General features: G+C 72.3%; 7 protein-coding genes across 7 annotated transcripts; 5 read left to right on the top strand and 2 right to left on the bottom strand.

The window, feature by feature from the left end:
- Positions 1–826: 826 nt before the first annotated feature.
- Positions 827–4613, bottom strand: AURANDRAFT_65956 (hypothetical protein; the record flags this gene model as incomplete). Its single annotated transcript, XM_009041000.1, has 2 exons — positions 827–3412; positions 4053–4613. The coding sequence occupies 2 exons, from the start codon at positions 4611–4613 to the stop codon at positions 827–829; spliced, it is 3147 nt and encodes a 1048-aa protein (XP_009039248.1).
- A 146-nt stretch (positions 4614–4759) lies between these two features.
- AURANDRAFT_29951 (hypothetical protein) lies at positions 4760–5794 on the top strand (the record flags this gene model as incomplete). The annotated part of the gene is made up of 1 exon (XM_009041053.1): positions 4760–5794. The coding sequence occupies one exon, from the start codon at positions 4760–4762 to the stop codon at positions 5792–5794; it is 1035 nt and encodes a 344-aa protein (XP_009039301.1).
- AURANDRAFT_30071 (hypothetical protein) lies at positions 5795–6767 on the top strand (the record flags this gene model as incomplete). Its single annotated transcript, XM_009041054.1, has 3 exons — positions 5795–5935; positions 6015–6098; positions 6204–6767. Coding segments are annotated over 3 exons (789 nt in total), but the record flags the coding sequence as incomplete, so codon positions are not given.
- Positions 6768–7067: 300 nt separating this feature from the next.
- On the top strand, positions 7068–8042 carry AURANDRAFT_11909 (hypothetical protein; the record flags this gene model as incomplete). Its single annotated transcript, XM_009041055.1, has 1 exon — positions 7068–8042. A coding segment is annotated over one exon (975 nt), but the record flags the coding sequence as incomplete, so codon positions are not given.
- A 744-nt stretch (positions 8043–8786) lies between these two features.
- On the top strand, positions 8787–10286 carry AURANDRAFT_30031 (hypothetical protein; the record flags this gene model as incomplete). The annotated part of the gene is made up of 2 exons (XM_009041056.1): positions 8787–9820; positions 9854–10286. 2 exons carry the CDS (start codon positions 8787–8789, stop codon positions 10284–10286), a joined length of 1467 nt encoding a protein of 488 aa, XP_009039304.1.
- Positions 10287–11849: 1563 nt separating this feature from the next.
- Positions 11850–12362, top strand: AURANDRAFT_29918 (hypothetical protein; the record flags this gene model as incomplete). The annotated part of the gene is made up of 3 exons (XM_009041057.1): positions 11850–12117; positions 12170–12227; positions 12305–12362. Coding segments are annotated over 3 exons (384 nt in total), but the record flags the coding sequence as incomplete, so codon positions are not given.
- A 5874-nt stretch (positions 12363–18236) lies between these two features.
- On the bottom strand, positions 18237–22455 carry AURANDRAFT_65953 (hypothetical protein; the record flags this gene model as incomplete). Its single annotated transcript, XM_009040999.1, has 3 exons — positions 18237–19179; positions 19350–19924; positions 20539–22455. The coding sequence occupies 3 exons, from the start codon at positions 22453–22455 to the stop codon at positions 18237–18239; spliced, it is 3435 nt and encodes a 1144-aa protein (XP_009039247.1).
- Positions 22456–22650: the final 195 nt, after the last annotated feature.

Here is a 22650-nt window from a genome sequence, read left to right as displayed (position 1 = left end):
ACGCGCCACCGCTGCGTGCTCTCGCAACTCGACCCATTTTCAGCGCCGGCAACGCGCCACCGCTGCGTGGTCTCGCGGCTCGGCGCAGCTTCAGCGCCGGCGACGCGCCGCTGAACACGGTCCTGATCCTGGGCAGCACGCGCGCCAAGCGCATCGGCGGCAAGGTCGGAGCCTACCTCGAGGCGAAGCTCGAGGAGCGCGGCGGCCACGCCGTGACCGTGCTCGACCCGCGGACGAGCCAGGACGGCTTCTTCATGCGGCTGATGGAGAAGGCCTACTTCCACTACAGGGACGACGAGGTCGCGCCGCCGGCGCTCGAGGCGACCGCGGCGCTGCTGCGGTCGGCCGACGCCATCGTCGTCGCCAGCCCGGAGATGAACCACACGATCTCGCCGGGCCTCGTGAACCTCATGAACTACTTCGGGTCGTCCGTGTACGCGCGGAAGCCCAGCGGCATCGCCACGTACTCCGCGGGCATGTGGGGCGGCGCGCGCTGCGGCGTCGCGCTCCGCGCGTACCTGAGCGAGCTCGGCTGCCTGCCCGTGTCCGCGACGTTCCAGCTGCCGGGGGCCTTCCGGCCGGGCACCTTCGACGAGACCACGGGCATGCTCGCGGCCGACACGGCCGCGGCCAAGAGCGCGGACCGGATGCTCGAGCAGCTCGAGTGGCACGCCAGGGCCATGCGGGCGGCGCGCGCGGACGCGTGAGCGGCGTTCGTAAGGCGCGGGCGTGTCCGCCTGGCGATCCTCCCAGGGACTCGCCCTGCCGAAGACGAAGCTGAGAGAACACAGATTTTACAACAGGGGGGGCCTCGATCGAGTCCAGCTCAGGACTCGTCGACGTCCGGCACGGGGATCTTCCAGCCCGCGATGAATTCGAAGGCGGGCTGCCGCTGGAGGCGGAGCGGCAGCTGCAAATCGTGGCACTTCGAGCAGGCCTCGCAGACGAGGGCCGTCGTCGTGTGGCTCGGCGCGGCGCGGAAGCCTCGAATCACGAGACCGTCGAGGGGCACATCGTTGCCACAGAGGCCGCACCAGCCCGGCAGCTCGGGTAGAGGCTCGTCGTCGTCGTCGTCCGGAGCGGGCGCGGGCGGCGGCGGCGCGAGGCGGAGCACGGGCCGCGGGGGCCGCCGCGTCAACCACAACTTCCGCAGCCCCTTGTTGAGGTACAGCTCGTCGCGCGCGCGCGTCAGCGCCGTGTAGATGAGACACAGGTCCGGATTCGAGAGGCCCCGCGGGACCATGCGCTCGGTGCACGACGGGACGATGTCGTCGAGGAGGCGCACGGCGGTGCCCTCCAAGCCCTTGAAGGAGTGGACCGTCCCGAGGACGACGCGGGCGTCCTCGGCGACGGCGACCGACGCGGCCTGGACGCGGTCGATGATCGCGACGGCCTGCTGGTTCGATTTGACGAGCTCGATGGCCTTGACGAGCTCCGCGTCTTCGAGCGCCTCCTCCGCGTGGAGCCGCAGGAAATGCTCCCAGGAGCCCCGGTCCTCGCCGAAGGTCGCCACCGCCGCTTCGTCGTCGCGCAGGCCGACGAGCACGTTGACGATCATCCGCTGCTTTCCGAGGTTCTGGCCGCGGAGGAAGAGGAACGGCGCCGCGTCGTCGCCGGCGCGGAGCGCGTAGGCGTTGGCCTCCTCCATCACGGACTTGTTCGACCGCGCGAGCACGGCGAGCGGGCTCTGCGTGTAGTCGTGGCACGCGATGTCGTTGCGCATGTGGAGCCGGCTGTCCGGCCCGACGCCTTCGAGCGGCGGGGGCTTGGGGCTGCCCTCGGGGCGCGCCTCGCACTCCTGCAGCACCGCCGTCGCGAGGCAGGCGACCGCGGGGCCGAATCGGAAGGACTTCGTCAGCGAGACCGTCGTCGTCGCCAGGGGCGCCGCCGACTTGAGCGCGTTCCTCGCGCCGCGCCACGCGTAGAGCGACTGGTACGGGTCGCCGACGATGGCGTGCGCGACGCGGTCGCCGTTGCGGCGCGGCGCCGAGACGAAAAGCTCGAAGTGGGGCGGGTTCAGATCCTGGGCCTCGTCGATGACGACGTAGGCGTAGCCCCGCGCGCCCTCGAAGGGCGAAAGCCGCCGGAGGACGCAGTCGCCGCGGCCCGCGAGCATCCACTGGACGTCCGGCTCGTCGACGTAGGGGCGGAGCGCGAAGCACTTGGCGACCTCGCCGAAAGAAAGCTTCAGGTCGTCGTTCGACTCCGCGAGCGACAAGATTCCGCGCCAGAGCTTCTGCGCGAGCTCGAGGAAGGGCGGCATGGCCTTGCTGCGCGCGTGCCACCACTTAATGACGCTGTAGGGGATGATGGCGTCCCCGAAGTGCCGTTTGTCGGAGTTCACCCAAATCGCGAGGACGCGCTTCGTATGCGTCGCGATGGTTCCGCTGAAATACGCGCCGTCGCTGATTCCCACGCACCGCCGCACCGCCTGGCTCGTGATGGCCGGGCCGGACTTGGAGGCGTCGTGGAACTTGCGCGCCGCGAGGCTCGGGACCTGGCGGAGGAACTCGCGCTGGACGAGCGCGTCGAGCGTCGCGCACTCCCAGGCGCCGCCGGGGATCGTCGCGGTCAATTTCAGACGCATCTCGGCGGCCATCGCCGCGTTGAAGTAGGCGACGAGGACGGGCGACTCCGGGCCGTGCCGCCGCGCGACGAATTCCAGCGTCGAGTGCGACTTTCCCGTGCCGGCGTAGGCCTTCACGAGGATCACGTCGTTGTTCGCCGGATCCAGGGGCTCCGCGGCGTAGGCCTCCTGCTCGGCCGTGAGCGCGCGCGGCGCGTCCGGCGCGGCGGGCCGCGGCCGCCGGAACTGGTCGCCGACGAGCCTCATCCAGTCGAGCGCCCGCCCGATGTTTTGCACCAGGACCCCGCGCCAGACCGCGTGGCGGTGGAAGATCGCGCGGTCCCACTGGCCCTCGACGAGCTTCGCGAGCAGCTTGGCGCCGAACTCGCGCGCGACCATGGACGCGACCGTGGACGCGGCGCGCGAGTCGCCGAGCGCGTGCTCGACGGCGGCGAGCGCCGCGAGCGTCTGCACGGGGCTCTCGCCGCCGGCGCAGAGGACGAAGGCCGCGGCCGCGACCCAGGGCTCGGCCTCCGGCGTCGTGCCGAGAACGTCGGGCAGAAGCTTGGACGCGACGGCGTGCGCCTCGACGACGCCCGCCGCCTCGTAGTCGGCGAGCGGAATGCGCGCCAGGACCGCCGTCGGGCCCGTCGCGCGGGGCACCGCCGGGGGGAGCGCCGGCCAGAAGCCGGCGTCGGGCGCGGGCCAGCGCTGCTCCGGGTCTTTGCCGGCCATGAAGGCCTCGCAGACCGCGTTGAGCGGCTCGAGCGCCGGGCGGTCGTCCGACGTCCAGACGCCGCGCCGCTCGTACTCGTCGCGAAGGTTCTCGTCCTCGAGCGCGCGGTTCTGCGCGATCCGCTGCGCTCGAGCCAGCGCTTTCGCGAACGGTCGGAACCGCGGTTTCGTTATGATGTCGCGCAATGTTCGCGAGACCATCGAGAGCCTTTCGAGCGAGAGTCCTGGAACACTCGAACTCAAACGGTGGTTCACGCGCTGGACCAATATATTATTGAGAACGAACGCCCCGGCCCGAGCGGCGCTCACGTACTGTGCTGCCGTCGCCTGGAGCGCCTCCGACACACCAGCGGCGCTCCGGCAATCATACCGCGCACACATGGCGGCGGCCGTCGACGCTGGCTCGGCTACGAGACGAGCGCGACGGCCGTCGGCGCTGGCTCGGCTACGAGACGAGCGCGACGGCCGTCGGCGCTGGCTCGGCTACGAGACGAGCCCGACGGCCGAGGGCGCCAGCGTTCGCGGGAACCCGCGCCAGGGAGTGCAAGTAGTGGTGCACCATCGCTTCAACATGGTGTCGCCGGTGCGACAACGTAGTTCACGAACGTCCGTGGCCCTATTTCTCGAGCCCCAAACCAACCCGGAAACCCGAGCCAAGGTCACATGAATGTAGCTTAAGGCGGACGCCGGACCCAGGGCGCGCCCCGCGGAGCCCACCGCCCGCCGCGCCGGGTCCCTAGGCGTCCATGACGCAGAAGATGTAGTGGCAGAACTCGTCGAAGCAGATGAGGTCGTTCTTCCACTTGTTGCCCCCCAGGTCGTCGATGTTCGCGAAGGCGCGGTCGAGCGTCGCGTCGTCGATGTCCGCGAAGACCGCGCGCGTGGAGGACACGAAGTCGGCCTTGTTGAGCGTCTTCTCCTCGGCCTCCGTCTCGCCGCAGAGCACGCTGAGCTCGTTCATGAGGAAGAGGTAGCGGCAGAGCCGCCGGAACTCGTAGTCGTAGACGTTCGTGTTCTGGTGGCCGCCGTCGCGGAGCGTCGTGTGGAGGAAGGCGCGGAGGTAGACCTTGTGCTTGATCTTCCCGTCGGCGCCGAGGATGGGCGCGAAGAAGCCCGTGGGGAACTCGGGGCTCGTGAACTTGCCCGCGTTGGCCGCGATGAAGTCCCGCACGACCTCGGTCTTGACGAAGCCCTTGTCCTCCGTGTCGATGAGCTTCCAGATGTCGAACCAGTTGGCGCCGAGGAAGTTGTTCACGTTCGTCGCCTTGACCTGGAAGTCGATGGTGAAGCCGGCCAACGCGCCGGCGCCCATGTTTGGTTGCGTCGGGTAGCCGCGACGGGGCGCTGGGGCTGCCGCGGATTTCAGAGCACCTTTAGCCTCACACATCGATGATTCGCTAAAAAGCCACAGCTCATTGATCAAGAAGCCGGCGAGCTGCGCGCGTGCTCGTCACCGCGATGCTCTCCTTCGCGGGCAAGCGCGTGCTCGTCACCGGCGCGAGCAAGGGCATCGGCCAGGCCTGCGCCGCGCGCCTGCTCGAGCTCGGCGCCCACGTCGTCGCCCTGGGCCGCGACGAGCGGGGCCTCGCCGAGCTCCAGGGATCCGTGACGCCCGTCGTCGCCGACGCGTCCGACGCCGCGGGCCTCCGGGCCGCGCTGGAACGCGAGGCCGGCGACGTCGACCTGCTCGTGAACAACGCGGGCGTCGCGCGGAACGCGCCGATCCTCGACGCGAGCGCCGACGACTGGGACGCGACGTTCGCCGTCAACGCGCGGGCCGCGCTCATCGCCGCGCAGCACTGCGCGAAGTCCATGATCGCGCGCGACGTGCGCGGCGCCATCGTCAACGTGAGCTCGCAGGCCGCGTTCGTCGCGCTCGACGAGCACGCGGCCTACTGCGCGTCAAAGGCCGCGCTCGACGCGCTCACGCGCCAGCTCGCGCTCGAGCTGGGCCCCTTCGGCATCCGCGCCAACTCCGTGAACCCCACCGTGACGCTCACGGAGATGGCCGCGCGCGAATGGGGCGACGAGGCCAAGGCCGCGCCGATGAAGTCGCGGATCCCTTTGGGGGAGTTCGCGGCGCCCGACGACGTCGTCGACGCGGTCTGCTACCTCCTCGGCGACGGCGCGCGCCTCGTCTCCGGCGCGGCGCTGCCCATCGACGGCGGCTTCGTCGCGGCGCCCTTCAACAACGCGATGGCGCCCGGCTACGACCGGAGCGCGCGGACCGGCCGGCGGACGCTCATGACCGCGGCGCCCTTCTCCGGCGGCGAGAAGCTGCCGCCCTGCCCGACGACGCGCCTCCACTCCCACAAGGAGGGGAACAAGGAGATGCCCGTGTTGGGCCTCGGCACCTTCACGGGCACGCGGTTCACGCAGCGCGCGGAGCCGGGGACGATGAAGCAGACCGTGAAGACGTGGCTCGGCAGCGGCGGCACCATGGTCGCGACGGCCGCGTCCGCCCATGCGTCTTGGCGCCGAACCCGGTGGTAGGTCGACGGCGCGTCGAACTACCTCAACGAGGCCGAGATCGGCGACGCGTTGGCGGAGGCCGAGGCGGAGGGCCTGATCGCGAAGAAGGAGGACATCTGGCTTACGACGAAGCTGAACAACCCCTACCACGCGCCGGAGCACGTCAAAGCCCGGCGTCCGGCGCGCGCGCGGTTCCGACGGGAGCGCGCGTTTCCTCGAAGGGAAGGACCCCGCCGCGCAGGTCCGGCCCGCGCTGGAGAAGAGCCTTTTGGACCTCGGCGTGGACAAGGTCGACCTCTTCCTCATGCACTGGCCCACGGCCTTCGTGCACGTGCCCATGATCGCCGAGGACGCGGCCACGGGGCGCGGGTTCGCGGCGGAGTACGAGCCGGACCTGTGCTCGAAGCAGACGGGCAAGCTCTGGGACGAGACGCACTGGGCGAAGACGGGCCGGTGGCCGCCGCACCTCGCCCGGGGCATCTCGATCCACGACACGTACGCGGCGATGCTCGCGTGCCGCGACGCGGGCCTCTGCGACCACGTCGGCGTCGCGAACTTCAACGTCATGCTCCTCCACGAGCTCTGCTGCGTCAACGAGGCGCCGGCGGTCGTCCAGTGCGAGAGCCACCCGTTCCTCCAGCAGCGGAATCTCGTGGACCACTGCCGGCGGTCGGGGATCCAGTTCCAGGCGTACTCGCCCTTGGGCTACGGCGAGTTCAAGGGCGAGACGGAGGTCTGGCCGCTGGGCGACGCGACGATCCTGGGCATCGCGGCGAAGCACGGCGTCTCGCCGGCGCAGATCTGCCTGCGCTGGACGTACCAGCGCGGCGTCTGCACGATGCCCATGACGATCAAGGAGCGCGAGATGCGCGAGAACCTCTCCATCTTCCACTTCGAGCTCGACGACGAGGACAACGCGGCCATCGCGGCGCTCGAGCTCCGCCACCACTACCTCCGCCCCGAGGACTGGTACGGCCTCCCGCTCTGGGACTGAGGGATTTTTGCGGCGCGGTTAACGTTTACCCCCGGCTAAACGAGCTTCACCTTGTGATGATCGCAAAACTGAATCGCGACTGCCAGCGTGGCGGACTCGAGCTCGACGACGGCCGCGTCACGACGACCGGGCGAAAGAACGCCACCGATGGCTCGATTTAGCCACGCCCTGCTGCTCTGCAGCGGCGCCTGGGCCTTCCTGTCGCCCCGCACGGCGCCCGTGGCGCCGCATCGCGTTTCGACGCCCGCCCACGCACGCGCAGAACAGTTGCGACGAGCGACGGCCCTGCGGGGCCTGGCGACGCGCGAGCAGGAGCGCGTCTACCTGCCCGAGCGCGCCGCCGAGCCCCTGCTGTCCCTGGACGAGGAGGTGGCCCTCGCGACGGAGGTGCAGGCCCTCGTGGCGCTGCGCGCGAAGCGGAGCGAGCTGAAAGCGGCGCTCGGCCGCGAGCCGTCCGGCGGCGAGTGGGCGAACGCGACGGGCTACGCGAACTACGGCGCCCTGCGGACCCGCATGGGCCACATGAAGGCCTGCCGCGAGGAGCTCATCCAGCGGAATTTGCGGCTCGTGCTCTCGGTCGCGAAGCGCTACGGCGACTGCGGCCTCGCGTTCACGGACCTGTGCCAGGAGGGCAACTTCGGCCTCGCCAAGGCCTGCGACCGCTTCGACCCGTCCAAGGGGTTCCGCTTCTCGACCTACGCGGTCTGGTGGATCCGCCAGGCCGTCGCGCACGCCGTCGCGCACCAGTCGCGGACGATCCGGCTCCCGACGCACGTGCACGAGAAGCTGCGGCGCATGAAGAAGCACAAGGTGGCGCTGGAGAAGCAAACCGGCCGCGACGCCACGGACGACGAGATCGCGCGCGAGATGTCGCTCGACGCGGACAAGCTCCGGCGGCTCCGGCGCGCGGCGCGGGGCACGGTGTCGACGGACGTCGACGCGGAGAATTTGGGCAGCCGGCGGGGCGCGGCGCCGGGCAACGGCCGGCGCGGCGCGTCCTACGCCAGCGGCGCCCAGCTCGCGGACCTGCTCCACGACGCGACGCAGCACCCGGAGCGCGACGCGGCCGAGTCGCTGCTCAAAGACGAGGTGCGGCGCATGCTCGACGACGACCTCGAGGACCGCGAGGAGGACGTGCTCAACCGCCACTTCGGCCTCGACGGCCGGAGGCCCGAGACGTTGGCGGAGATCGCCGTGCGCTTCGACCTGACGCGCGAGCGCATCCGGCAGATCGAGAAGTCAGCGTTCGCGAAGCTCCGCCAGCCGCACCGGTCGCGGCGGCTCGCGCCCCACTACGACGAGCTCTACGCGGGCGGCCGCCGGGCCCGCGAGGACGCCGACCCGGCGACGCCCCGCGCCTGCCGCTGCTCCGACGTCGACGTCGGCGAGACCGTCGTCGCGCGCCACAGCGGCCGGCGGGCCGTCGTCGCGGAGGTGAAGAAGGGCGGCTGGCTCGTCGTGCGCTGGGACGACGCGCCGGACGACGAGGTCTTCGTGCGGCCCTCCAACTTCCTGAGGCCCCGGTGACCGCGGCCCCCGGCCTCTCCGCCTTTGCACCTAGCCCCCCTCGCCCGTCGCACGCCTGTATAAATCGGTTCGTACGCGAGTTCCTGGGCAGCGGCAGCGTCGAGCGCCGTCCGCCTTTCGAGGGTCGAGACTCGTGCGCGTAGACCGCGGCGAGCGTCCACGCCATTGGGCGGGAGGGCTGGCCCGTCACGGTCACGTGGACGCCGCGGGCCGCCGCAACGGAACGGTGCTTGATGAGGTGAAGCACAGCGTCCTCCGACGGCAGGATTGGACCGTCGTATGGACGGCGCGGTCGCAGCGGCGACCGCTCGGCAGCGGTTTTTTTAGCCTAATTGAATGCATGTTGACGGCAAGGCTGTCATTTTCAAAAGTTTGTGGCAAAACGCGGCCACATCGATCACGACACGACGGAAGAATTCGACCACAGCCGCGGCGTTTTAACGTTGGATCCGTTCCACGGTCCCCTAACACCGCCAAATACCAACAATCGCAATGGCCGCCGCGCTGGGGCTGCGCGCCTCGGCGCGGCTCCCGAGACGCCTCAAGAGCACGGCCGCGGCGGCGCTCGAGCCCTGGGTCGGCGCCGACGTCGAGGCCCTGCAGGAGAAGCAGGGCAAGCACGTCTGGCACCCCATGACGCAGCAGCGGCCCTGGAGCGTCGCCGAGGCCGCGCCGCCCGTGCCCGTGGCCAGGGCCGCCGGGTCCACGCTCACGCGCATGGACGGCACGGAGCTGCTCGACGCGATGGGCGGCCTCTGGTGCGTGAACATCGGCTACGGCCGCGAGGAGGTGGCCCGCGCGGCCTACGAGGCCATGACGGCGCTGCCGTTCCTGAGCCCGCTCCACGGGTCCGCGCCGCAGATCGAGCTCGCGGCGAAGATCTCCGAGCTGCTCCGCTACGACGCGCACGTCTACTTTACGGCGTCCGGCTCGGAGGCCAACGAGGCGGCCTTCAAGATCGCGCGCCAGTACCACGCGGCGAACGTCGAGCGGGACCCGAGCGGGCCCCTGCGCCACACGATCATCGCGCGGCACCGCGCGTACCACGGCAACACAGCGGGCGCGATGGCCGCGACGGGCCAGGCGGAGCGCAAGATCGGCTTCGGGCCCCAGCCGCCGGGCTACTTGCACGTGCCGCCGCCCTACGCCTACCGGCGGCCCGCGGGCGTGACCGTCGAGCAGCACGGCGCGGAGGTCTGCCGCCAGCTCGAGGAGACGATCGTCATGGAGGGCGAGCAGACCGTCGCGGCCTTCGTGATGGAGCCCGTCATGTCCGGCGGGGGCGTGCTCGTGCCCCACGAGACCTACCTGCGGGACGTGCGGCGCATCTGCGACAAGTACGGCGTGCTGCTGATCCTGGACGAGGTCGTGTCGGGCTTCGGGCGGACGGGCGCGATGTTCGGCCACCAGCACTACGGCGCGACGCCGGACATCATCACGCTGGCCAAGGGCCTGACCTCCGGCTACTGCCCGCTGGGCGCCTGCGCCGTCACGTCCGACGTCTTCGACCGCTTCCACGACGACCCGTTCGGCGCGTCCGGCAAGTCGACGCTGCCGAGCCGCCTCGCGCACTTCCGGTCCATGAACACCTACGGCGGCCACCCCGTGGCCTGCGCCGTCGGGCTGAAGAACATCGAGATCATCGAGCGCGAGGGCCTCGTGGACCGCGCGCGCGACGTCGGCGACTTCCTCAAGGGCTCGCTCGAAGCCGCGCTCGACGGCCACCCGCTCGTGGGGGAGGTGCGGGGCATGGGCCTCCTCATCGGCGTCGAGCTCGTCACGGACGTCTACACGCGGCAGCCCATCGAGGAGGACCGGTCGGCCGCCGTCGTCAACGCGTGCGCGGAGATGGGCGTCGTCGTCGGCCGCAACGGGAGCACGGTCCCGGGCCTCTGCAACGTCCTCATCCTCGCGCCGCCCTTCATCGTCACCGAGGACGAGTGCCGCAAGATCACGGACGCCATCAAGCGGGCCCTCGACGCGGCCGTCTGAACATACCCTGCACATAGCGCTTTGTACATAACATTTGTCGAAGAGTTGCTTGAACCAGTTGAAGATCTCGAACTCACTGAAATGGCTGTCGGTGAGCTCTGATGATGCATCGCGGATCCTAGGGCTGCCCTGCGCCGGCGGCGTCGGCACCGCGCGACCCCAATGCGGCAGCGCGCGGCGCGTCGCTCTCGATCCTAGGGCTCCCCGCGCATGAAGAACCGCATGCTCAAGCTCCCTCGCAGCTGCGGCGTCGACGCGTCGCTGGCGTTGCCCGTCTTGATCGGCAGCGCGGGCAACATCGGCTGCGTCGTCGGCGTCGTGCTCATGAACAAGTACATGCAGCTCGCGCACGACTTCGACCACCTCGTCTTCCTCAGCTTCTGCCACTTTGCGTTCACGGCCGTGGGCACGCGCGCGATGCTCTGCTGCCGCGTCTTCCGCTACAAGGCCGCGCGGCCCGCGGCCGTCGCGCCCGTGGCCCTGGGCACGCTGAGCTCCGTGGGCTTCATGAACCTGAACCTCAAGCACAACAGCGTGTCCTTCTACCAGCTGTCCAAGATCGCGTGCATCAGGGCAGCAAAAGAGAGCGAAATTCCCAACTTCAAAGGCTCCGATCTCGGCCGTTTTCCGCTCGTTTCGGCTGATTTTTGGACGAGCGATCATCTCTCGGAACGGTCTCGAAGCGTGGGTGCTGTTTTCGAAACGCGCGCGCGCGGAACACTCACGTTGAAGCGACGTTGAATCACCCTTTTGCTGCTGCCCAGGCGTGCATCCCGCTCACGCTCTTCCTGTCGTGGGTCGTCGAGGGCGCGGTCCAGCCGCCGGCGGTGGTGTTGAGTTTATTGCCCCTCGTCGCGGGGCTCGGCGTCGCCCAGGTCCACGACTACGAGGCCAACGCGACGGGCACGGCCTACGCGGCCGTCGCCGTCGTCTGCACGGTCCTCTGCCAGATGTACACGTCGTCGTGCCAGCGCGCGCTGGGCTGCGACAGCAACCAGCTCCTCTACCACACGGCGCCCCTCATCGCCCTCGGCGCGCTCCTCCTCTGCCCCCTCTTCGACGGCGTCGACGAGCTCCGGAGCGTCGACTGGAACGACGACCTCAAGGGCCACATCTTCGCGTCGTGCGTGCTCGCGCTCGGCGCGAACGTGACGAACTATTACGTGCTGGGCCGCACGTCGCCGCTGACCTACCAGGTGCTCACGCACCTCAAGACCATCCTCACCATCGTCGGCTCCATGATCTTCTTCGGCATCCGCACGAACGCGCGCAACGGCGTCGGCATCGTCGTCGCGCTCGCCGGCGTCGTGTCCTACACGGAGGTCAAGCGCCGCGCGGCCGTCCGCTCCGCGGAGCGCGAGCGACGACGGCTCCGCGACCTCCCCACGGAGGCGTCGCCCTAATTTTGGGTTCTTCCCCGGGGCGCTTCCGCGCGCGCGCTTGTGGCAATTTTGAGCGAGCGTTTTGACGATTTTGCTTCCGTGATCACAACTCAACCGATCACTCGCCCGTCGCCGCGGTCGCATCACACCCTCACGCACGCCCATCAACGACACCGTCAGCATGTCGACGCGCCGCAGCGGCCGCGCATCGAAGCCCGAGAGCAGCGCCGCCGGCGGCCGCCAGGAGTGGAGCGTCGAGGAGGACGACGAGGTGAACCGGGCCGTGGCGCGGCTCGGCAAGAAGGCCTGGGCCCAGGTCGCCGAGGAGCTGAACGCCTCCGGCGTGACGGGGCCGGGTTGTGCGCGGACGGGCAAGCAGGTGCGCGCGCGGTGGGTCAGCTCGCTCGACCCGGACATCCGCTCGGGCCCGTGGACGGCCGCGGAGGAACGTGAGTGCTTCGAGCCCCGGGGGCGCGGGAGCGAGCGCCGACCCCGTCGCAGAGATCATCCGCGACGCGCAGCGCGACATGGGCAACAAGTGGGCCGAGATCGCCAAGAAGTCGCGCGCGCGGCGTCGCGAACGCCTCGGCGGAAGCGCGACGGGCGGAATCGCGAATCGCGCGCCGCCCGCCGCAGGTTGCCGGGCCGCACGGACAACGCCGTCAAGAACTTCTGGCGCGCGCCCGGCGCCCGAAACGCGCCCTCGACCCCCCCGCGGAGCCGGGGGCGCGCCGCGAGACGACGCCTCCAGGTACTCGAGCATGCGCAAGGACGCGCGGCGGGGCGCCCCGACGCGGGCGCCGCCGCGCGTGCGCGTCGCCGTGCCCGGCCCGGCCATCGCCGCGGCGCGCGTCCCGCCGGCCTACTCGCGCGCCGCGACGGCCGCGCGCGGCCGGTCCGCGTCGGCGGAATCGACGGGCTTCGCGGCCTCGGCGCCCGCGACGGCCGTCAAGGCGCCGCGGAGCCGGAGCGGCCGGCGCCGCCCGAGCGCGGCGCCCGCCGCGCCGCGCCCGGCGGGCGCGCTCTTCGGCGCCGCGGCCGCGGCGCCCGCGCGCCCGCCGTCGGCGGGCGGATTCTCGGACGGCCTGACGCCGCCGGACGGCCTGATGTCGCCGCCGGGCGACTCGCCGTCCTGGAACCGCGCGACGCCCCACGAGTCGCCCTCCTGGACGGGCGACAAGGCCGCCGACGAGGCGCCCTGGACCGGCGACAAGGCCGCGTGGACGCCCGAGGCGCCCGCCGCGACGTCGTCGCGCGAGGTCCTCCAGGCGCTCTCCGAGCGCTTCTACGCGGAGATCGAGCCGCCGCGCGTGACGCCGCCGCCGCCGTCGCCCGTGGACTTCGGCGCCGCCTTCGGATCCCCGCGGGGCCCGCGGCCGCGCGCCGACTCCGAGTCCGTCGCGTCGTCCGGCTCGCGCGGCCACACGCGCCGCGCGCCGGACTTCGGCGCGTCGCCGGGCCTCAAGCGCCGCCGCGTCGCCCTCGAGGGCCACCCGAGCCCGCTCCACCTCCTCGCCTCCTCCGCGCCCGCGCCCGCGGCGCCGCGCCGCGCGCCCGTCGTCGCGCTCCCCCCGGCGATGCCGCGGGACGCGCTCCCGCCGCGCATCTTCCCGCTCGTCCTCGGCCCGGACCTCCGCCTCCCCGCCATGCCGCGCGGAGCCCGCGTCCCTCGTCTTTTTTTGGCGCGGTCGACGCGTCCCGCGCGGTCCCGCGCGAAACCCCGAACGCGTCCCTCCTAGGCCCGGCCCGGACGACCAGACGCGCCACGCCCAGACGCTCCTCTCGCTCTTCGGCCAGGCCGACGTCAAGCTCCCGTCCGTCGACACGTTCCGCTCCATCTGGCTCTCCGAGGCCGCCTAGCCGCCGCTCGCCGCCGCCGCGCCGCCTCGTCGCGGCCGCCGAACCTCGCCCCCGCCGCGCTCGCCCGGGAACCAAGCCCCCGAAAAGGAATGACGCCTCTCCTAAGTACACGTACCGACGCAGGGATCACGGCTCCGGGCCAGCGGCGGGCGGCGTGCGACGACGCCCGACCCCCGGCCGCCGCCTTCGAGATCACCATCTCGAGCGGCAGCTCCGCGGCGCCGGCGAGCAGCTCGCGCGACACAGCAGGGCGATGGACAAGCCGCTGAGCACCGGTCGCGGCGCGACGGAGAAGTCCGAGAAGAAGGAAGGCGGCGGCGGCGACGGCGGCGGCCAGAAGCGGCGGCGCGAGGGCGGCGACGACGGCGGCCAGAAGCGCCAGCACCGCGGCGGCCGCGACGGCGCCCGCCGGCGCGACAACAACGGCCGGCGCGACGGCGGGCGCGGCGGCGGCGGCGGCGGCAAGGGCCGTCGCGACGGCGGCCGCGGCGGCCGCGGCGGCCGCGGGCGCGGCGGCGGCGACCGCGGCGGCGAGCGCAAGTCGGCGTCGCAGGGCGGGACGCGGTTCACGTACAAGTGGACCATGTCGCCGGACAACGTGCGGATCCTGACGGTGCAGGCCTTCGGGTCCGAGGTCATGAGCGTGAGCTCCAAGGGCGACCTGACCGTCGACACGGGCGGCTTCAAGACGTTCCGCGCGTTTCAGGCGCTCAACATGCTCCTCTCGCCCGTGGGCCTCCGCGTGATCGCGGACCCGGACGGCAAGGGCGCGGGCTACAAGGGCGGCGCCTGGTCCGTCAAGCACCTGAAAAACGGCTGGGCGCTGCCCTTCGAGGACGGCATGAAGCTCTCCGCGTTCCCGAACCGCGACTGGAAGCGCATCCTACCCCTCCTCGAGAGCCTCCCCGAGGAGGTCGAGTTCCAGACGCCCCGGGAGTGAGCGGCCTACGTAAACGACGTCGTCCGACGGAGGCTCGAGCCCGGACCGAGCGCGAGCGCGAGCCCCCCGGGCCCGGGAGCTTCCCGCCGCCCTTACTAGTAGCGGAACCAGCTGTCGTTGAGGAACGCGTCGTCGAGGCGGACGGTGCGCCGCGCGAGGAGCGTCGCCGCGCCCTCGCCCGGCGGGTGCCCCACGAGCGCCGCGAGCTGGCGCAGGGCCGCGGCCTTCTTCGGCAGCGCGTCGAGCTTCGCCGGCGCGAGCACGGCCCACGTGTGCGCGGCGCGGAGCCGCGCGACGCACGCGGCGCGCTTCGTCGTCGCCGAGAGGAGGAGGTGCGCGTCGTCGGCGACGAGGCGCGTCCAGGCGACGGCGTGGAGCGCGCTCGCGGGCTCGATCGGGCTCCGGCTCATCCAGGACCCGACGGCGCGCGCGAAGGACGCGTCGGCGCGCGCCGCGTGCGCGTAGGTCGCGACGACGACGCGCGCCCGGCCCAGGTGCGCGGGCGTCGCGCGCCGCAGCGCTGCCGCGGACGCGCCGTGCCTGAGCACCGCGCCGGGGCCGAGCGCGTCGCGGAGCGCGCGGTCCCACTCGTCGGCCTGCGCCGCGGACGCGGCGAGCACGAGCGTGCCCGCGGCCTCCTCGTCGCCGCCGTCGTCCGCGGCGAGCTCCGCGACGGCGGCGGCGACGGCCTCGCGGTTCCAGGGCGCCGCGCTCACGGCGCCGCCGCCGCCCGAGGACCGCTCCAGCGCCGCGAGCGCGTCGCGCAGGGACCGCTTCTCGCCGCGCGGCGACGCCGCCTCGTCGCCGTCGCGCGCGAGGTCGAGGGGCGGCGCCCGGGCCCGGGCCCGGTGCCGCGGCGCGGGGCGCGGCGCCGCCGCGGCCTCGGGCGACGTGATCGACGCGCCGCTCGTCGTCGCCGGCGAGTCGACGTCGCTGTCGAGCCGGAGCCGCTCGCCCAGGGCCCGCGACAGGTCCCGCGCGTGCTCGTCGTCGGCCGGAGATCGCTCATCGCCGCCGCTCGGCGCCGTCGACGAGCCGGGGGAGTCCGGCTTTACAGGGGCGTCGTCGCCGCTCAGGGCCGTCGACGAGCCGGGGGATCGCTTGCCGCCGCCGCTCAGCGCCGTCGACGAGCCCGGGGATTCGGCCGCGCCCTCCTCCAGCGCCGTCGACGAGCCAGGGGAGTCGAGCTTCAGCCGGTCGCGCAGGGCCCGCGAGAGGTCGAACGCGTCGCCGCTCGCCGCCGCGCCGGGCGACGCGGCCGGCCCATCCTCGAGCGCCGTCGACGAGCCGGGAGACGCGACCGGCTTCGCGGACGACGCCGGCGTGGCGACGAGCTCGCTCCGCGGCCGGTAGTCGAGCTCGTCCGTCGCGCCCGACTGGACGGAGCGGAAGTCGAGCTCGTCGGTCGCCCCCGTGTGCGTCGACCAGCGGGGCGTCGCCGGGGCGTCGTCGACGTCCGTCAGCTGCGAGTAGGGCTCGCCGCTCCCGAAGGATAGGGCGCGGCCGAGCGACCACTCCGACGCGCACGACTCGCGCCCCGCGACGGCGGTCGCCGCGCGGTCGACGACGACGGTCTCGTCCGGGAGGACCGGGTGCTTGTTGACGATGACCGTCCGTTCGAGCGTCCGCGGCGCGCGCAGATCCGCGAACGCCGTCCGCGGCGTGCCGTCGAGCTGCGTCGTCTTCAGCACCGTCCGGTCCGGGAGCTTCGGCGCCTTGTCCGCGGGCGTCGCCTTCGGGTCCACATTCTCCTTGTCGAAGTGATGGTGGTGGTGGTGCTCGTGGCGCACGACGAGCGTGCGGCGCCGGCGGTCGGCCATCGCGTGTGCGGCGCGCAGCAGGCGGTGCCCGTGGCGCGCGAGCACCTCGGCGTCGATGAGCGACGCGCAGTCGACGATGTCCCGCGAGCCCTGGGCGTCGATGAGCGACGCGCAGTCGACGATGTCCGCGCTCCGCGCGCGAGCCCTAGGCGTCGAGGAGCGACGCGCAGTCGACGAGGCCGCCGTTCCACACGGCGGGATGGAGGGTTCCAACCGATTTTGCGATGCAGATGATGGGCGACGCGTCCGGACGCCTCCTGGACGCCTCGCGCTCCCCCCGGGACGCCTCCAGATTCGACGTGGAGTATACAAAAAAAGGCAGGGGCTGGCGGTCGGCGCAAAAAAGGGCGGGGTGATTCGAAGCGCGTCGGAGGAGCTCGCGCGTCGCGTCGCGAGCGGGGCGCTCACGCGCCGCCGAGCGTCCGCTGGTTGAGGTCGATGGCCTTGCCGTCCTGGCGGCCCTTGCTGTAGGCCGACGCGTTCGTCTCGGCCTTAGAGGCCTGCTTCGTCGAGCTCACCTTGATGCCGTGCTCCTCGAGCACGGCCTCGCAGACCTTCTCCGTGCGGACGACGAGCGCGAGCGTCGACCGCTGCTCGTGCTCGAGGCGCGCGAGGCGCTCCGACGTCGACCGCGGGGGCGGCGCGTCGTCGTCGTCGTCGTCGTCGTCGTCCGAGTCGTAGGCCTCGCCCGACGCGGCGGCGGCGCGCGCGCGCGACAGCTTCGCGGCGGCCTCCGCCTCCGCGCGCGCCTTCGCCGCGTTGACGGCGTCGAGGAGGCCCCGGCCGACGCCGGTGCTGTAGGACGCGCGCGCGTTGCGCGCGTACGCGGCGGCGCTCTTGAGCCGCGTCGCGCCCGCGGCCAGCGCCGCGTCGTAGTCGGGCGAGGGGACGTAGGCGGCCGTCAGCGCCTGGGTCCGGTCGAAGGCCATCTTGAAGGCGAAGGCCGCGAGCTGCGCGTTGGCCCGGAGCCCGTAGAAGACGTAGTCGCTCTGCTTGCGCCACTTGCTGAACGCGCACTCCCGGTACCACTGGCAGTCGAAGGTCTTCGCCGCGGCCCACGCGAGGCAGCTCATGTACGGGGCCGTCTTGCAGGCCTGGCCGGTCTTGCGGTGCGCGAGGCGCACGCGCACGAGGCCGCCCGCGGACGCGTCGTCGCCGCCGCCGCCGGCGAGCACGTCGGCCTGGCGGAGGTTGTGGCGCGCGAGCAGGCGCTGCGCGAGCGACATGGACGTCGCGGCCTCGGCCTCGGGGGTCGTCGGGTGCAGGCCGCGGTCCAGCATCTTCTTGATGCGCGCCTTGATCTTCGCCGTGGCCTCGTCGTCCGGCCGCGCGGCGGCGGCGGAGCCCGGCGCGGCGGGCGCCTCGTCGAGGATCGCCTCGAGGGTCGGGACGCCCGGCGGCGTGGGGCGCTTGCGCTTGCCCGAGCCCTTGCGCTCCGCCGCCTCGTCGTCGTCGTCGTCGTCGTCGTCGTCGTCGTCGTCGTCCGCGGCGGCCGCGGCGCGCGCCCGCTCGCGGTCGACGGCGACGCCCGCGGCGGGCACGACCACCAGCACGTCGTCCGAGCGCACGTCCTGGAGGTCGTCGACCTCGTGGAGCACGTCGCCGTCGCCGAGCAGCACGCGCGCGCAGCGGGCGATCCCCAGGCGCTCGCAGGCCAGCCCCGAGAATTCCTCCCAGGACGCGCTCGCGGAGACCTGCAGGGCGCGGCGCTCCTCCCCGGCGCCGGGCAGCTTGACGAACACGCGCAAGCGGTTCATGCCGAAGAGCCCGAGCACGAAATCCATGGTCTGGCGAGGGGGCGCGGCGCGCGGCGCTCTACCCTCCTTCGTGCTCGACCCGGAGCTTTTGTTGGGCTGCGGCGTTCCGCGGCGCTGATTGGGTAGATTCAAAGAAAGTCGACGTGGACGCCGTACTACACGCCCCCGCCCCCCCCGCCACGCGCGCGCGCCTAGACCTGGGCCTGGTCGAGCTCCTCGGCCTTCATGCGGCAGACGTAGGCGCAGAACTCGTTGAAGAGGATGACGCCGCCGCCGTTCTCGTCGATCTCGTCGAAGACCGCGCGCGCCTCGTCTTCCGCGAAGTGGAGGTCGATGAGCGCCGCGCCGCGGACGAACTCGCCGAGGTCGAGGCGCCGGTCCCCGCTCGTGTCGATGACCTCGAACTTGTGCCAGAGGTCGTTGAAGAAGAAGAGGGACCGGAGCAGGAGGCAGAACTCGCGCTTCGAGATGAGGCCGCTGCCGTCCGCGTCCGCGAACTTGTAGGCGCGCATGAGCGCGGGCTTGTGGTCGTAGGCCGGGAAGCGCTGCTGGACGACGCGGTCGATCTCCGCGAGCGACAGCAGCCCGTTCGCGTTCACGTCCTGCGACGCCCAGAGCGCGCTCAGCTCGCCGTGCGACGGCAGGGTGTACTTGGCCGTCATGGTCTTGAGGAAGACGGACTTGCCCACGGCCGACATGTTCGAGCCCTGGACGCCGCCGAACTCGCCCTGGACGGACCGGCGCACGGCCGACGTCGACTGGCGCGTCGTCTTGCCGCGCGTCTTCCGTTTCGCGAGCTGCTGGTAGTGCCGGACGACCTGGGAGAAGGTCTTGAAGGTGAACCCGCCGCCGCCGCGGCCGCCGTTCATGGACCGCACGAGGCGCCGCGCGTCGTCGGACGTCATCGCGATGCCCGCGGTCCGCGCCCAGCCGAAGAGCTCGGCGCCGCTCACCGTGCCCCCGCGGTCCCGGTCCATGACGCGGAAGGCCGACACCGACGTCAAGCCCTTGACCTTCATCTGCTGGGTCACGTCCATCCAGAGCGCCGCGTCGTCGTCCGCGAAGGTGGCCATATTTCGATTCTCGCAGCCCACCGGGAAGCGCGCGATTATCGATTCGCGCCCGGTGGGCAGCCTCCGGGGTGAAGTCGGCATGTTCAAACTTCACGCAAAGGGCAGCGTCATAGTACGATGCGCGCGATTTTTGCGGCGGCCCTGCCCGTCGCCTGCGGCGTGCTCGTCGCGGAGGTCGCGCAGCAGGCGGCGATGGAGGGCCTGCGCATGCAGCGGCACTGGGACGAGCACCGCATCCGGCGGCCGCGGTTCCAGGTCACGGGCGAGATGCTCGCGGGCATGCCCCTCATGCGCCAGGGCCTCTGCGCCTTCGAGAAGCGGTTCCGCCGCAGCGCGCCGCCCGCGCGGCCCGCCGCCGTCGCGGCCGAGCCCTTCGTGCTCCTCTTCGTCGGCGACTCGACGATGCGCAACCTCTTCCACGCGCTGTGCCTCGCGATGAACGTGCGGCAGACGGGCGAGGACCAGGGCAAGCACTGCGTCGCGTCCTGCGCCGGCCGGCTCACGGAGCACCGCAGGCACCGGGGCGACGGCCGCGGCCCGCGCTTCGAGGATGGCGAGCCCGCGGCCGAGGGCGACGAGCGCCGCGCGCGGCGGCAGCCGGACGTCGTCGCGCTCTTCGCCGGGTCCACGGCCGTGGACCCGGACGCCGTGCGGCGCACGCTGGCCCTGCTGGAGCGCGACGCGTCGCCGTTGGGCGTCGCCTGGAAGCTCTTCGGGCGGCGGCCGCCGGACGCGGTCTTCTTCGGCGCGGGGCTCTGGCTCCAGTGGCCGACGCCCTTCGCGCCCGCGAAGCACCAGTGGACGTCCTACGCCGACTGGCTCACCTACGAGCAGGATTTGGCGCACGCCATCGCCAACTACTCGGCCGCGGCGCCGGAGGCGCGCGTCGCGACGACGACGACGCACTCGCAGTGCGACTCCCAGTTCCAGAACGACTTCAAGACCGTCGTCGACGAGGCGGCGGCCCACGGCAAGCCCTTCGCCGCGCGCGACTGCGAGCGGTGGCTGCGCGAGGGCCTCGGGGGCACGGGCGCGCTCGACGACTGCGTCGCGGGCCTCCGGTCGCGCGACGCGTCGGAGGCGCTCAACGGGCGGCTCCGCCGCTTCCTGTACCGGCGCGGCGAGGCCGCCGTGCCCTACGTCGGCCTCGTCGACGCCTTCGCTCTGGGCGACGGCCGATGCGACAACAACCTCCCGGGCGACGCGATCCACTTCCACGGCCTCCTCTACGAGGAGCTCACGCTGCTGCTCGAGACCCTCGGCTGGCGCGCGCCCGACGGCGCGGAGGCCCGCGACTGCCCCCGGGCGAAGCGCAACTGGAACGCGACGGACCGGTGACATAAGGACGTGGGTCTTAGCGCGGACGCAGCCGCCGCCGCCGCTCGGCGGCGTCGCGCGCGGCCCGCGACTCGGCGTCGACGAGGCTGTCCCCGGCGCAGCCCGGCCAGTAGGCGAGGGAGTCGTAGACGTAGGGCATCGGCGACGCCTTGCCCGGGAGCGTCGCCTCGAAAAAGTCCGCGTTCGACGGCGCGGCGTTGCCCGGGAGCAGGTCGTCGAAGGGCAACAGGTCCAGCTCGCCGTGGCCCGGGCAGATGGCCGCACCGCACGCCGGCATCGCCGCCGCGTCGCGCTCGTCGACGCCCGCCCAGTCGCAGACGACGTGCGTGTCCGACGCGGCCTTGACGTGGTGGTAGGCCCAGGAGTCGTCGATGGCGACGTCGCCCGTGGCCATGAGCAGGCGCACGTACTGGAGGAACCGCTCCGCGTTGCCGTGGAGCGGCCAGAACGTCGGGTCCTGCGGCGCGGCCGACGTGAACATCTCGCCCGGGAAGCCCACGCGGCAGAGCGCGTCGAGCAGCGTCTCGTGGTCGAGGCCGTCCAGGATGGTCTCGAGGAAATTGCCGTCGGGGTCCCGGGGGAGGTAGTTCGTCAGGCGCTCGGCGCCCGCGGCCGCGAGCACGGCCGCCGCGGCCCCGTCGGGCGGCGCGACCCTCTCCCGCACGGCCGCGGGGCAGTGGCAGAGGCAGGACTCCTGGGGCGCGTCGGCGGCGCAGGTCGTCGGGCAGCGCACGATGCCCTGGCGCCACATGAACTTGGCGAAGAGGAACATCGTCACCGCGGACAGGTCCGCGGTGCGCCCAAAGGTGTCGACGTGGTCGTCGTCGCGCGTCCGCGGCCCCCAAATATCATCATCCAACCCCCAGAGCCCGCCGATCATGATGTGCACGGGCCCGTGGAGGAAGCCGTTGATCGCGCTCTGGATCTCGCCGAGGCCGCCGCCGGCCGCGGCCGTCGATAGCGTGTCCGCAAAGTCCGCGCAGTTCGGCAGCGACTTGTAGCCGCCGGCCTGCTGGCCGACGACGTGGCCCGACCGCCCGAGGAACGGCACCTTGTTCGTGTTCCAGGGCGACCGCAGGAGCCCGTAGGGGTTCGTCACGCCCGAGTAGTTCGTCCCCTGGAGTACCCGCGCGTACGCGAAGCGCCCCGCGTCGACGACGTGCTCGTCGTTCCCCGGCGACGCGCTGCCGAACCAGGCGTCGCGGAAGATAACGGACTGGGGCCAGTGGTTCATGAGCGCCGCCGCGTCGATCGTGTAGTCCCAGTAGTGCGCGGCCAAAGTCGCGTCGATGGCGGCGAGCGCGTTCTCAAACTGCCACGTGATGCCCACGTGGTGGTTCACGAAGCCGGCGCCGTCGTGCCAGTGGTCGCAGGACCGGTCCGCGGCGCCGTACAGATGCTCCCGCACGAACCAGGCCACGGACCGGTAGGCCGGGCCGTAGCGCCGGAGGCCCTCGTCGTCGTCGACGGTCGTGAGGACCTCGATCGCGGCGAGGTAGCGCTCGCGCTCGTCGGCGTCGAGCTGGCGCAGCTCGCGGCGCACGCGCCGCGCAGCGACCTCGGCGGACGCCGCCAATTCGCCGCCGACGGCCGCGCGGACGACGTAGTCGCCGAACGTCGGGTACCGCGTCTCCCAGGCGGCAATTTCGCCGTCGCTCGCGAGGACCACGGCCCCGCCGTCGTCGCCGCCGCGGGTCACGGTCCACACGGCCGCGCGGCCCGACGCGAGCTCGTGGCGCGTCACCTGGGCCACGTCCGCGACGAGGAAGTCGTAGTGGCCGTCGCCGACGGGTCGCCCGCTCGACCGCTCGTACGCGTTCGACGCGAGGACGATGTCGCCCGCCGGGGCCCCGGACTCGGCGACGAAGAAGGCGCCGGGCGCGCACTCGGTGCCGCATGCGACGCGCATGGCGCCCGCGAGGATCGTCGCGAGGGCGACGCACGCCAATATTTTCAACTTGATGGATTGGAGCGCGAGAAAGCGGTCCGCCGACGCCATTGCGCGTCCGTCGCCGACGACGGGGGCCCGGGGCGTCCCTCCCCCCCGGCGCGGTCTCGACCTTTCGGTTCGCGCGGCGACTCGGGCTCGCGTCGGCGCGGCCTTGACCTCGGCCGGCGGCGGCCTCTGTTTTGCACGGCGCCTCGAGCGCTCGAGGGCGTCCGCCTCGGGAGACGTCCGCGAGACGTCCGACCC

The sequence above is a fragment of the Aureococcus anophagefferens genome (genome assembly GCF_000186865.1).
Source record: "Aureococcus anophagefferens unplaced genomic scaffold AURANscaffold_18, whole genome shotgun sequence".
Lineage (NCBI taxonomy): Eukaryota > Pelagophyceae > Pelagomonadales > Pelagomonadaceae > Aureococcus > Aureococcus anophagefferens.
The sequence above is the reverse complement of the archived record's forward strand: the minus strand, read 5'-3'. Positions and strand labels throughout refer to the sequence as shown.